At 36.2% G+C, this 15,975-nt stretch overlaps 1 protein-coding gene across 1 annotated transcript in view; it reads left to right on the top strand.

Annotated features, from left to right (window-relative positions):
- Positions 1-237: 237 nt before the first annotated feature.
- The window catches only part of BANK1 (B cell scaffold protein with ankyrin repeats 1), a 283,522-nt gene continuing 267,784 nt past the window's right edge, over positions 238-15,975 (top strand). The window contains exons 1-2 of the mRNA XM_040625306.1: positions 238-294; positions 406-670. Coding sequence (XP_040481240.1) covers positions 238-294; positions 406-670 — 322 coding nt within the window. The remainder of the gene's footprint in view (positions 295-405; positions 671-15,975) is intronic.

The following is a 15,975-nucleotide window of genomic DNA, read 5'->3' as shown; positions in this document are numbered from 1 at the left end:
CCAGTTCTGACTTGGAGCAGGAGAGGGAAATACAGTTTTATATGGGATTTTAAATCACTTTACAATTTATGGTTCTAGGCTACAAAGTCTGGGCAAAATGAAATATTAAAAACATTCAACTGTATATCTACACCGACATCTTTATATTTTGAACAACCAGATCTATATATCTATTACTCCACTTTCCCGGCGAGTGTCTACATCTGGTATCCCTATTTCTTCTCGGAAGTGGGAAGTATGGTGGAAGACCTAGAATGGGTCAAGAGTTGGAGTGGTAGCCGACGTTGCTGTCAGGTACTCCGAGTGAAAAGGTGAGGAGGGAACAGGACCAGAGAGTGTTTGGAGAAACCAGAGCAGCCTAAAAGGCAGGCAAGCGCAAGCCCCAGGGCAGTTTCACTTCCTCAGGTCTCCCGGCGAGGCCTGGCGGTGGCCCCGTGGCCCGAGCCCGGGGACTGCGTTTCCGGACGCGCTGGCCACAGGCGCCCGGGGTGTTCCGACGAGCGGCGGAGGCCGAGAGACGAGGTCGTGGGGCAGCTCAGGCAGCGGAGTCCGAGGCTCCGCGCGCATCAGTCCGCAGGCTGCCTGCCTTCGGCCGCCGCGATGCTGCCTGCAGCGACGGTGCGGACGGGCGGGAGCCGGCAGCGGGCCTCCAGCGGCCCAGCGCCCCCAGGTGGGTGTTCGCGCGTGCGGGCCGCCGGAGGGGGGAGGCCGGCGGGCTCCGGGGCGCGGTGGAGACCGAGCGCCCTTCCCTTCGGCGATAGTTGCGCCGCTGACGCTGGCGCGCCTCGGGGACCGGGCACCGGGGCTGCCCCTTCTGTCTGCCCCTCAGAGGCGGGCGTCTTTGAGGGGCAGTCTGGCCGGGACGAGGTGCGAGCGCTCTGTGTTCGGACCACGTGGACCGCCAACTTTGGAGTGCTTAGAACTTTCCAGAGCACCTGGGACAGGGGTCTCCAGTTTCTCCAGTCACCTTGAGACGGGTTTTAAAGTGAAGCGCGTATTTTAAAGTCCTGCGTAATTCTAAAAATGCTGTCAACATGTTATTGCAAAACCGCTTGTCCGGTTTATCTGCCCGGCCTTACAAAATCCAACCCGGAAAATTGCTAGGATGGCCTGCGATTCGCTCATCTGACAGCTGACTCTGTGTAGAGCCTCCTCACCCGCAGATTTTGCTAACTTGTTAAAAGGAGAAGCCGTCCATGTTGTTGAATACGGAAATGGATTTATAGATCAAATGGACCTTAAGGCACTTGCAATCAGTTCTTTTTGAGTGTTTCAAATGCTTTTGTGAACTTTATAATGATTATAAAGTGTTCAATTTTGAAATTTTGAAAAAATTTTGAAAAAACCTTTGAAATTTGGGTATTAAGATTACTGGAGTTGTTCACAGTGAGAAATGCAAAAGAAAATCTGAGCGAAAGTACTAATTTACTGAATAGAATTTCTCATAGCTTATCAGCATTTTTTTAAGGTAATGATGCTTCTCTTGGGTAGTGTATATTTTTAATATATAAATTTTAAAAGACTGCTTTTCTTAAAATGGGAAGTATATTTGTGACAATTTAAATGGCAAGAAAGGAATTAGAGCCATTGATACCTTGATATGTTAACATTTGTGATTTCAGCCTAACAATTTAGTTAAACAGAATGGGCTACAGTTTGTTCAAACTTCTTGATTGAACAGTTTAGCCAGAATAACAGTTTAGCCAGAATATGACTTTTATTCCACTTGATACTCAAGAATACTTTGAGGTAATTGCTGTTGTGAATAATGCTAGAGTGATGTGTCCCAGCTGTTAGCTCATTCTGATTATTCCTGTTCCTTCTGTGTGTTTTTCCCCATTTACTTTGGTCCTTTCCAATATGGTATTTATCACTTGTTTCATTTACCTCCTTTGGCCAAGGTTATGAATTTATTTCTTTTTTCTTTTTTTTAAAGATTTTATTAATTTATTTGAGAGAGAGAGAGAGAACACAGAGGGAGAGGGGGAAGGAGAAGCAGACTCCCTGCTGAGCAGGGAGCCCGAAGCAGGGCTCAATCCCAGGACCCTGAGATCATGACCTGAGCCGAGGGCAGATGCTTAACCAGGCACACAGGCACCCCTGAAATACTTTTCTTATAAGAAACTATCTTTTGATATTAACCCATGCCTAGTCCTGGGTATGAGTTGTTTTGTATGAGAACTGGTTCTGATTAATTCTTTTAACATAGGGAGAAATTTTTTGTGTGACGTCTCTCTCTGCTTTGGACAAGCATTTCCACAGCATGGTAGACTTTAGCTTAACATGACACATTGTGGTAAAGTTAGTCCAACTTCATTGTAGAGCAGTGAAAGCTGAGACCCAAGTAGTGATTTTTCCCATGGTCCCATAACTAAATAGTTATTTAAGATCATATTGTTATTGAAGATCATATTCGTCACTTCACCAACAATTTTTTATTCCCCTACAAAAGCTGTGTGGTAATATGAGTATAAAATGGTAAACAGTTTCATGCCCATGAAGATTTTATACTTCTAGCTGTAGGTGTATGGTATATTATAATGACATCTGTGTATGGTGCCACCAGAAAGATGGATGAGTATCCAGTTTTTCTTTTAATGGAAGCAGGAACCCATTACTAAAGCAATGCAAAAATGTTGTACAGTAGATGAAAATTCCATTTAGGATGTATTTTTTCTGGTTTATATTTAATTAGATACTCTCCTCCGATGTACAAATGAGAAATTCTTCCTTTGCTTTATCCCAAAACTAGTAATTTTAAAAATAAATTTAATTTTAACTACTACCTTCTATTTATTTTAACTACTACCTTCTGTTTATTTATTAAAGTGCAGATTATTCCCCACCCCATAGTTTTTATATTTTTTATTAACATTATTTGATGCCTTTGATGAGGAGAGTTAAATAAATTATTAGTTTAAAAAGAGAAGGCACCTACCCTGTCTCACCATGTGCTAGATCCTTATTATAACTTGTGAGGGACGTAGTTTGTCTGGGACTCTCTCTTTGTCTTGAAGTTCTTGAAGATTTGAAGCTTCTTATTCTGACTGCAGTCTTCCAACATAGCAAATAACCTTGATTTCTCCTTCTAAGGAAATACCCTGGTTCTGTTCTGGTGACAAGTAAAACTTGCCTCCTTTAGAGCAGCTGGAAATGTTCCGATAAAGTTACTTTTGCTGAGATTTTAAAGAGAGATAGCTCTCCTAGGGCATTTTCATTGTAATGTGGAATAATTCTATGATATCTAATTGCTTAAGGTTTTCGATTTAAACAGCAGCATATGTGGTGTATACTTGGAAAATCAGAGGGAATTTTTTCACCACGTCAATCTGAACAGATATTGTAGGTGATCAAGCCCTGCTTAAGATGGCCTCTGGACTCAGACTCCCTCACATCAGTCTAGCTTCATTGCTTACTTGCTGTTTGATCTTGGGTAAATAACTAAATCTGTCATTATCTCAGTTTATCCATTTAAAAAGCGAAAGTGGAGAGAACAATAACACTAGCTTGAAAGAGTGGTTTTGAGGATTAAAAGAGAAAATGCACATGAAGTGATTTTCAGGGTGCCATAGCTAATAGTAATTGCTTAATACATGTTAGCTACTGTTTTAATTCTTAGGTCATTGGTCAATAGTGTCATATTTACATATAAAATATAGAGTTTTTATTGAGAAAATAAACTATTGAATTGGGGGAAAACTTGAATGAAGTCAACAAGCTCCCACATGAAACAAATGAGGGTGCAAGGCTTCCTGTAGAAAGATACTGCTATATCCTTGGGGAAACATTGTGGTTAATAGTTCTGAGAGGAGAAAAAAAGAACAGACAATCAGAAGAACTAAGGATAAATTGATTTAAAGGGCATTAGGCTAGGGCATTTACAGGAAAGAAAGAATGGGAATTTAATAGGACAAAATGAGAACATGTTTTATTTTCCCATATCACAGAGTACCAGTTGTGACCTAGTTAAAAAATATATGTAAATATATGTGGAAAAGTAAGGATAAAATTGAAAATTATGGGATACTTCACTGAGTTATAAGAAGATGGAGAATCTACTTTACCAAAATATTTACTGCTTGGTTAAAAAAAAATATCCAATGTAAAGAATATTATTTCTGCCATATATAAGTTGCATGTTTTAAGAATTTAACTGCTACCTGATTACCAGAGTTACATTGCTATTTTATTACTTTCTTTATATATTCTATAATATCTTACAGTAATTTCAGAGACAGCTATGAAATAAGAATGGGAAGGGCAAAAATTCCAGAAGTTACTATTTAAAACTAAGTTGTTATATGGCCTTGTAATTCTTTGCTGTTCTAATAAAGAATGGTATCTAAGTTTCACTGCAGACATTGAAATAGTGCAGGTAAAAATGTCAGATATTATATGGAATTATGCTCCTCTCATATTTATTTTCACTCAGAGAAAAAGAATGATTTTTTTAGACATTTACCACTGAACAGGAATTTCTTTGTTTTCAAGTGCTCCACACTGAAATAATCCAGAAAGACCACTTCCCTTTGTAATCATGAGAAGTAATTTTTCAATGCCTTGTGGTCTTTTATAAGATTTCCTGTGTATCCCATTAATTAAAATTAGTTATGTTTTATCACTCTATGTGTCATATTTTCCTTTCTCTTAAGCTCTTATACTGTTTTTCTATATTAGTAATTCCCATGCTTCATTTTTAATGTGTTCCCCTTTATAAAAACATACTAAAAAAGTACAAGAAGTTTCTGACTTGAAATTTCATTTACTGTGTGCCTCATTTTTTGGTTATGATACATGCTGAAGATTAAGTCTTACCATTTGGTAAGGATCAATATTTCATTCATTTATTTGTTCTAACTTAGCCATAGGAAGGATCATGACTAACTTTCAGAAAAATAACATAGTGCCAAGACCACTTGAAATCCTGGCCTTCTTTTAAGACTGCATTTATTGTGTTAACTACTTTGAATTCATTTGATATGGATATCACATTACCTTGATAAGTGAGAGCATCGGAAGATTAGCACCTACTTTGAATAAGAAGTTATATTGTTCAGTACAATTATATGGAAGTATGTAATAATTCATTGTGTTATTTCATCTCCTACAAGAACTTTTCTAAACTATTTAAGTTGTAACTTCTAAGTCATCATATCTTTTTAGGGAGGGTATAGAGAGTGGAGAAACACCCATATCAGAGATGTGGGGAAGAAACATACCACATCAAAGTGATATGATTCTATAAAATCTTGTCACTAGAATGACAAACTATAGAGTATTTCTTGGGACCGTGTGAAGAATCCCTAAGATTTACACATTTTCCTCATTGGTTGATTGCATTTTATTTAGATTTAATAGACTGATATAAAATCTCAGGAGACAACTGCACTTTAGTGCAATTAGTCAACTACTGGGTCACTAATGAGAAAGTCAGTGAGATAAAACTGAAGCAAAATTATACCTTCATTTCAGTTAATGAGATAATTTCCTTAATTCTCTCATCACTTTTCAATAAAACTTTAGAACTTTCACTATTCCAGGTACTTGTCTATAGACCAGAGACCCATTCTTTATCAGCTCCTGTCCATCTGTACCCATGTTAAATGGTTAAAACCGTGTATCATTCAGATTCTTGGAAACAGTCACTTGGGTCAAGAACAGGCACTAAATTCAGAGGCAGCTTGCTGCTTTTGCTTACTGGCCAATGGTGTGTGTTGTCTGGCTTTTGCAGATTTGCTGGAATCAACAAAGCCTTTCCTTTCAAAAAAGAGAATGAGACTGTTGTCAGTGGAAGGGTAATGTTTGATGACACACAATAGAGGATGACAGCCAGTTGACTCTTGTCCACAATGGATGATTGGAAAGATGAGTTGAGGGAATTGAGGAGGACTGAAAGAGGGAGTAGTCTTAGTTTCTGACTCCATTTCCAGGCTATGTAAGATCCAGCTGCACTTGTTTCTCTGATCTGGTCTCCATAAAATGCCTGTAGTATCCTTAAAATTACCTTCTTTTTAGGTGAACTAGTTTGACTGAGTTTCTCTTTTTTTGGAGGAAAAGAAGATTTTAGACTAGAATGACTTTATTTCTCAAATACTGCCTCTTCTGTTTCTGTAAAGCTTCTTCTCTTTTAGGAAGTTGTCATTGTTAAAATGATGTCTGCTATGCATCTTCCACCCAAAGTTAAACAACCTGTGAATTACATCTTTTATGCACTGAGAATAGGGTGTCTTATAAGTCTAGTAGTCCTCCTGATAAGAATATTTGGTATTACCTTGCTTATTACTGAAATTTGAAGAAAATCCATGCAGCTATTTTTGTCTCTAAACTTAAAACCCCTAGAGTTGGTGAGGAAATAATTCACTCAAAGATTAATATTGTAAGAGTTAAGCACTGTTAAGAAGTTTATAATTTTGAATTATGTAGTTATAAAATTGTATCAATTATAAAATTATAACAGTAGTATTTTTAAATGTTTTTAATAGGGTGTTTTTACTTAAAAATTGATAGCATACTGTTTTTGGCAAATTTTAAAAATGTATTTAAATTGGGGCATGAGAGTGAGAGAATGCCTATGACATTTATCTTAATAAAAGAGGAAGAGGAGGTATAAAAGTAGCATAGTTTACTAGCTATTATCTCAGTCCCCCTGGTGGATTAAGTTTTTCAAAATAAGGGCAGCCGGTTGAGAAATCAGCATTTACGCTTCCCAGTAAATTGAAATACCTTCAAACCCTTAAACAACATGGATTTGAACTGGGTGGGTCCACTTACCCATGTTTTTTGTTTTTGTTTTTTGGGTTTTTTGGATACAGTATAGTACTGTAAGTGTATTTTTTCTTCCGTATAATTTTCTTGACATTTTCTTTTCTCTAGTTTATTTTATTGTGAGAATACAGTATATAATACATATACAAACTGTGTCAGTCAACTGTTTATGTTAATGATAAGGCCTCCGGTCAATAGTAGGCTATTGGTAGTTAAGTTTTTGGAGAATCACAAGTTAGACGCAGATTTTTGACTGCATGGGAGACTGGTGCCTCTAACCCCCCAACTGATCAAGTGTTGACTGTACCACCGTTGCCATGCGACGACGACATCTTATATATCCTGGAATCTGCATTCTGAATTCTCTATTCTGCCTTGCTAATGTGTTTGTTTATTTCCAAGCTAATATCTGGTAAGGAAAGTTCTCCCAAGAGATTTTCTTTTCCATAATTTTCTTGTTTATTGTTAGATATTCTTCCATTCTTCCACTTCCATTTAGAAATTATTTTAGCTACTTCTTCCATGAAACAATTGAAATATTGTGTAACACTTGATTTAGAGGCATTTAATGAAAGCAATCTAGCCATTTTAACAGAAAGAAGTTTGATATAGGAAATTAGGTTTTTACATAATTGATGTAAGGGGTTTGGGAGCAATCTCTAGTCTGGGCCATCAGGAATCATTTTCCTAACAAGGCTGCAGGAACCAGTTTTCATAACTGGTCAGGGGGATCTGCTATTTTATTACCATCAGGAAGCTGGGGAATCAGAAGGCACTGAACCAGCTGTCGGCACCTGGAACAGACTGGTGCCAGGATCCCAAGAATTTCTGGCTCACGAGCCATCTCCCATTTGCTGGATCTGCACCAACAAAAATAGATGCCTTTCATTCCATTGGAATGGTATTATATTTATATACTTATTTGGGGAGAGTCAACTTTAAATGCTATTAAATCTTCTATTGGATTAATTTGAGTAGAAAATTTTGTGTATGAAAGGCTCTAGGTTTCAAAAGAAATATATAGTAATTTGGTTTATTTAAATCAAATGATAAAGTTGGAGACTTTCCATTCACTCATGTTATAACCACATGAAAGTTGAACTTTCCTGTTGTGGTTCTGTGAACAAATGTAATAAGGTATTGCTTTCTATATTTAAAATGTCCTCCCATGTAAATGAATTTTCTCACAAAATTTATTCTTTGAATTGTTGTGACCTTTACATTGACATTATAGGAAGGAATATATCTAATGTTTTAAAAGTTAGTATTAAACTGTATAAGATGTTACAATAAAAAAAGCAATGCCTTTTCAAAAGAAATTTAAGATAGATCTTTGGATATGCATATAGAATTGCAGTGTAAAATATTTTTATTTGTATCACAGAGCAGTTGAACTAATTTCCTAATCTCTCACCTGTTTTCCTATACATTTTTCCAACTTAACCCTGATAAATACTATTTAAAAGACAACTGAATGTGTCCACATCTGCGGTTTGATTGTCTATACCAGTATCTCTATCAACTCAAATATGGGAACTGTCACTTATTCTGTGACTTTGAGCAAAGTACTCATCTAAAATCCAATTTCTTTATATCGGAAATAGGTAACACACCTACTTTTGATATAATTAAATGTAATTCTGTTTATAAAGTGCCTGGAACATTCATAGCAGGTGCTTAGCAAATGGCAAATGTTATTACTTTCAGCATGAGCTAGTATTCAAATTTCACTCTTATTAGAAAGAATGTGTTTACAGCGCTCCTTCTTAGCACTTCTGGTGTCACATACTCATGAATCTCAAGACGGACAGCTTCATATAAATGTTCTTTCAGTTCTCCTGTTTAATTTTTCTGATTGCTTTATTAAACACATTAATATCTCAAATGTGTTTCTCTGGGTATTCACTATAGATTGAACTTGTTGAAATCTATGATCTGCTAAGAAAACAAATTATATGACTTTATATGTGAAATTATGTGTTGTCTTCAGGGGAAATAGTTAATGGGTAAAGAACACTTTTCTCCCATTTTGAGAATTCTGTTTTTATATCATTTTAAAATAAAAATGTGATTAATTTTTTCATTTCTTTATTCTTGAAGATTTATATATTATCCATATATTATCCTCCATCCCCTCTGCCACACCCCCAAAGAAAAAAACACACACACAGAAACTGGATCATAGTGGAGTTGATTCAGAGTCTCTTAACTTTTGGCATTTCTAATAGGCATTTCTAATAACCTCATTAGATAAAAATAATAGTTGATATAGTTGTATAGGTAAAGCTTTAGTGATGTTTTCAGAATTGCTTGAATTATGTCTAAGCAATTTATTCTCAAAAGAGTTTACATCTATACAATGTCTCACCTAGATCTTTGAGGGTCAGAAGAATAATAGAAAGGTCCTCCTAAGCAAATTTCTAGTTCTGAGTAACCTATGAGTAATTAGAAAGCACTAGTAATTATGGAAAGAAAGGGAGAGCTTTTCTATTTCTTTTGTGAGGACCAGTCTGCTGAGAAGTTAGCAATTAACACACATTTCATTTCTGCTTCTCCTTAGGAAAATACAGAAGATTCATTAAAAAGTATGTTCATATCTTATTTTATTATTTAAAAATATTTTATTACTTTATGACTCCTTAGAATAATTTTCTCATCTGCTGTGTATAAAAATCTAGGCTCCTCATTCTTTAGGTAATTCTGTTACAAGACCTCTTTGTACCTCATGATGAAAAGAGGAAAGAGCATTTGGTAAGACTGGCAGCATAGTAGGTGCTCCGTGATTGATATGTTATCATGTCTGTTGCTAGGTGAGTAAATGAGTGGACACATGGGACATTATGAAGGGTGACTCATAACTTCTTTTATCTGATGGCCAATACCTGAAAAACCTGAGCTCATACTCCCAGGCTGGCTTTCTTTAGTGCTGTGCTGCTCAAACTGTATTGTGTAGTATATATGCTCCTTGAAAAAAGTGTTGTGTAAGATCAGTTTTGAATGTGCATACTGGGGCATTCCAGTGGCCTGAAAAATTCTACAACTAACAATGTATCTTCAGTTTTCTCTAATCCATTGTTTCACCAATGTATTTAACCATGGAATGCATTGTCATCTTAACACTAGTAGAGAAAAAGGGTTTTTTGCCAAGTTTTCATCCCTGTTAAATGGCAAAGAGAAGGAAAGGATGGTTCTTTCAAACCAGAGATTGGTAACACTGTGTTTAGCTATGTTTTCTTCAGTGCTCCAGCCACCTTTTGAGTGAGAGGGAGATGGGCTATATAAGGACTCTCTCTATTTTAGGAATAGAAATAGAAGGGGGTATAGAGTAGGGAAAATGACATTGGCAGGGTGTGTAGGGCACACATGATTTTCCTGTTTATTTAATTCCCTTATGATTAATTCTAACTATTCAAATGAGTGCTTTGACTGTGGGATGTGCCAGAGAAAATGGGAGGAAAATCAGAAGGGAATTATCTGTTAGGGAAGGTAAAGTTGTATGAATGAAATAAACTGAGAATGCATGGGGCTCCTGGGTGGCTCAGTCAGTTAAGTGTCTACCTTCAGCTCAAGTCATGATCCTGGGGTCTTGGGATCAAGGGTCACATCAGGCTCCCTGCTCATTAAGGTTTCCGCTTCTCCTCTGCCCTGCTCTTTCTCTCTCTCAAATAAATAAGTAAAATATTTAAAAAAAAAAAACCTGGAAACATTCTAAATATAAGAATACTTTGGAGTGTGTGTACTTCTGCGGTTGGTATTTCAGTAGCATGTATGTGTCTCAACCAAGCAACTGATTTTACAGATATTTTCCCATGTCAGACTATATAAACCTGCTATGTCAGTAATCACGTAAGCTACGTAAGTGGCCTCATATTGTTCAAATATTAGGATTTTATTCATCAAAACATTCCAAAATTAAGATCAGTTTGGCCATCATCAGATTATTTCCATGTTAGAAATGTTTGTCAATGAAACATACCTTTGAAGCAAACATAGGTTATTAGGAGTCACCCAAATAAATTACTGCTGAAATATTTTCCTAATGGAAACAACAGTAACTGATATAAATGCAGATAGTTTAAGCTGACAATTTTATGCCTTGGAGATTGACAAACACATGTAAACAACACTAATATGACAATGACTTTAATCACTCACATAGATTGGATGCTCTTTTAAGGGAGGAGTAGTCTCTGGCATCCATTTAGCAGAGGGAAGCACATTAATAGATGCTTGCTGATTGACTGGTAGCACAAAAGTGACAGGAAAATAGACAAATTAAGTTTATGAAAAAGTATAAATGAAGTTGTAGCCATTTCTGAATGCCCTACTTCTGAGGTATAAATCTAGCTCTACATAACAACCCCCGTTTTGACTTTCTTTTTCAAATTGATTTGAAGAAGGGCTTTTCCTAATTATGAACAAATATTAAAAATTCACAAAACCTTTTACACAAAGATAATTTTAGGTCATTTTCCAATATTAAATTAACTTTTAATCTGATAACAGCTAGTTTAGTTATTTTTACTGAAATGTCTATAACTTAGAATATTTAGCTTATTAAAATATCTTCTGGGGCAAATAGAAAAAATATGATTAGTGTCCAAAAGCAAATGAAATTTAATATTCTTCTTGTGTGTCTAGAAGAAATCATTTTGTTTTACTATTTTTTTCTAGAATAATACATGCACATAATTGAAAATATGTACAATGACTAAAAAAAACTGGGAAAAGACATGGTATATATATATATATATATACTTGTAGTTTTTATTTTTCTATGTTTACTTTTAACAATATTACTTGTTCAGCTCTGTAGTGTTATATGTTTAATATTTGTGTATGCACTTTAAAGTTACATTTGTATGGCAGTTTAGTAACCTGTCATTCATAACTATTTCAATTTTGCTCTCTCTTCATATAAATCTATTGAACAGTGTTTAAAAAGAAAAGAAAACAAAGGAAAATCCACAATGATTTATTGGATAAAGAATAGATCTTCCTCCATACGAAACTATTAGTAACCTAAGGAAAGACTGAATAATTTTTAATGATATAGGAAATACTTTTTCACTGTGCTGGATTTGAAGTCAAAAAAGCACAGGATTGGGCGCCTGGGTGGTTCAGTCAGTTAAGCACCTGCCTTCAGCTCGAGTCATGATCCCAGGGTCCTGGGATTGAGCCCTGCATCAGACTCCCTGCTAACAGGGAGTGTGCTTCTCCCTCTCCTTCTACCCGTCTCCCCTCCTCGTTCTCTCTCTCTCCCCCTCTCTCTCAAATAAGTAAAAATCTAAAAAGAAAAAAAGAAAAGAAAAAAAGCACAGGATCAAGTAGTGGCTCTGTCACTAATGAACCATGTGACTCACTGATGCCCCGGAGACGTTATGTATATTGATGATCACATTAATTATTCATGAGAATGATTGGCTTATTATAATAATTCAATTAATATCTCTTATTTTAAGGGAAAACACTGCAGAAATTAAAATTGCTTTCTCTAGGCATTTGGAATTGAGGATATCCATCAAGAAAGAGTGGACTAATGCCTCTTTTGTCTTACGCAGGAGTAATTATCCTTTATTCATTAACTCTTCAAACATTTATTCTTGATCTGTGCTAGGTCCAAGAAATACATAAAAAGGTGGCTCTAGCCCTCAGGGACTGTATTTAAGTGAAAAAAGGATAGGAAAACCTGAATGGCACTATTTCTTCTTATCTACACTCTAATTGAATATCAGATGACTCAAAAACCTTCACTTCTGAGATCTGAATAATTTAGTTATGAGAACTAGTTAGTGGGGTGAGCTACAGCTAAGAGTACTTACTGTGACTACTGGGGGTGACTCTTGATGCATAACTTCTGTTCCAGAAAGTCACTACTCATTTCAGAATGCAGTCATGAGTACAGTCCCCTGGGACAGATTCTTGCAAATTTCAGTCATTCTCACAAAAAACCTTCCTCAAATTTTCGGCTATTGTACCTTCTTGTTTAAGAAAAAAATTTCTTTACCTTTTTTTCTTTAGCTTAAACATATTTTAAAGAAACATTTATATCACTACCATAAATGAAAAATCATTACCACTTGCCCTAAAGAGAAGGTGACCATACAAATAAACAGAAATTGAAAATAAAATGATGCTGAAAAAATTATGGGTAAAGACAGGTTCTGGGCACATAGGTCAACCTCTCTTTGATAGTGTTAGAGTTCATGAAGTCAGGAGAGCTTCAGTCTGAGACGCTGTCCTTGACCAAATCAGGGTTGAGAAGTATTCTAAAAGAATGAATGACTTTCTCTAGGATTCCCTGTCACTATGTCTCCGGGAGTTGGCATCCCACCCACTGGCAAATGCTATCCCCCAAAGGCCAATTTCACCTTACAGAAGGTTGAATTAAAGTTTTATTTAGCACTTACAGGTGTCAGGAACAATGATAAATTCTCTACATGGTTTATCTCATTTAATTCTCACAACAACAGATTTCACAGGTGGTATCGTCTGTATGTTACAAGTGGGGAATCCAAGCTCAGAGAGGTTAATTATTTGCTTGAAACTGCCTGAATTTGGATTCCAAGACAGCCTGACTCCAAAGGCTGACCTCCTAGGCACTCTATAACTCTCTGAAATGAACTCATTTTATTCTCACACAAATACGTGTATGCTCATGTCAGAAAAGCATTCCTCCCATGTGGACATTTGAATTTTTATAGTCAATGAAGTAGCCATGTATATAGAAAATAATTTTAATAGAAAATGAGAAACATAAAAGATGATATTGTTACCCATTAATAGGCCAACACTGAAACATTTCTTTACAAGGAATCGAATAGGCAACCACAGTTTCTAACCAATAATTGCAAACTTTTAGAAAGTTTTGCTGCTTTCAAGGTCCTTGGAGGTGAATGAAATAACAGGAAGTGAAATATCTACAACATAATGCTAGAAAAACAATGTCCTTAATGAGGGCCATTAGGATATTTAAAATCATCAGGACTGTATTACAGATGTGATTAAAATATAATACAAAATGGCTGCAATGAAGACTACTCTAAAAATGCAAGGCTAATAATTTGTATTTGCCTAATGCTTTGCATCCTCAAAGGAATTTTCAAATCCCTACTAATGGACTCTCAGAAAATTCTTCTAATGTATCATATACTTTGACTCAATGAGATATCAAAACAATGATCATATAAACTATTTACCAGGGTTATCCTGCAAACACTCTGTGAGGGGAAGCAGAAAGTATAGTTGCACATATATCTGTTTTACTTCAGAAGGCTTTAGGAAAGGAAGAAAAGGAACTAGAGCTGAAAGTAGTGTTCAGATGTTTGGTACACAGAATAATGGCTCCCCTAAGGTGTCCACATCTTAATCCCTGGAGCTGTGAATACATTAGGTTACAAGGCAAAGAGATTTAAGGTTGCAGGTGGAATTAAGATTGCTAATCAGTTTACCTTGAGATGGGGAGATGATCTTGGATTATCCAGGTGGGCCCAGTGTAATCACAAAGGTCCTTATAAGTGAACGAGAGAGGCAGTAGCGGGGAACCAGAGACATGGCAACATGAGAAGGACTCAGCCCAATTTTGCTGGCTAGAAGATGGAGGAATGGGGCCAGGAGCCACGAGCTGTGGATGGCGTCTAGAAACTGGAAAATGCAAGTAAATGGATTCTTTCCTAAGACCTCAAGAGGAACGTAGCCCTGCCAACGTCTTGATTTTAGCTTAGTGAGACCTGTTTCAGACTTGTAACCTTCAACACTGTCAGACAATACATTGGTGTAGCTTTAGGCCCCAAGTTGGTGGTGATTTTATATAGCATCAGTAGGGAATGAATGCCGATTTTTAAACACAGGTGGACACCACAAGGACAAAGAGTAGCATGGACACCACAGATCGGGCCATATCCATCACACTTCGCACACCATCAGTCTAGTTAAAACACTGGATATAACCGTGAGGAAATAAGCTTTTATAAAATATAAACAGCATATCACTATTATCCTTAGGTGGTTATCCTTGGCAAGGTATATCCTTACTCATTAATGGAACATCTCTCTGGAATTCACTGTTGTTTTTATAGTGAAATAAAAAAGAAAGTCCCATTATTGTTTGCTCACTTTTGGTGTTTTTACCTGTTTAATAATCCTTATCATTAATGCTCCCAGCTGCTGTTGCTATTACAATTCTTTACTAGTACGTATCTGTGAGCTTTGGCAAGGTATTTACTTCCTCATGCTTCAGGCACCACCAGTGCAAAGTGGGATGGGAAGCTCATTTGTTCACAGGGTTGTTATGAGGTTAAAAGAAGTTAATTCGTGTAAAACACCAGAAGAATCATTGACACATAGTAGGCGCCAGCTACATTTAGGTAGCCTTTATTATAATTATCATCATCATTGTCATAACCACTGCTACGCTCATCAGTGACTGCTGAATGCCAGGACCTATTTTGACATACAGGCTTCAGATTTTATCTCAAGGAATTAGGGATCAGTATCTCTCTCCATTTTTTCAGGTTAAGAAACTGAAACAACTTAACCAGGTTGAGGAGTGAGGACTGTTGTGATGTATCTGGCTGAACTTCTAGGCTTAGTGCTAGATGCCATCTGCTTCCATTACATAAAGCTTTTTCTGTCCCAGCCCTTTGAAGGACAAAGATACTCTGAGAGACAACTGATTTAGATGTGCACTCCTCATAAAATGTCACTAATATTGTTTTATGGTCCTACTGTATTTAATATCTGAACATGAACCATTTTTAACCCTGGTAGAGAATTATTTTGAGACTATTTTCTCCTAATGATAAAAATTTGGCTAGAGCCTGGCTTGTTAGCCATGAGTAGAACCATATGTGATAATTTTTAAGGGTATTTTCTCATAAAAGTAATAAGGTGAATTGTAAAACATTTGAAAATAGATAATATAAAAATAAAATTATAATATACTACAGTCTTCCCCTCAGAAATAAGTGTTGCTAATATTTATCTTGAATTATATGAGTTTGTGTGTGCATTCATAAAAGAGCTCACATTGTATATGTGGAACATTTTGAAATGTTCAGTGTGATTTGCACATTAATTCATGATACATTTTCATTCTTTTTTTGTCAAAACAGACATTTTGTAAGATTTAAATCTTTTAAATTTGTAAATAGTTCAATTCTGCATTTTGTGATGCTGAAGGATTTATTGATACTTTCTTTCCAAGATAAT

This window comes from Ursus maritimus, unplaced genomic scaffold (genome assembly GCF_017311325.1).
Source record: "Ursus maritimus isolate PB19 unplaced genomic scaffold, ASM1731132v1 scaffold_8, whole genome shotgun sequence".
NCBI lineage: Eukaryota > Metazoa > Chordata > Mammalia > Carnivora > Ursidae > Ursus > Ursus maritimus.
The sequence above is the reverse complement of the archived record's forward strand: the minus strand, read 5'-3'. Positions and strand labels throughout refer to the sequence as shown.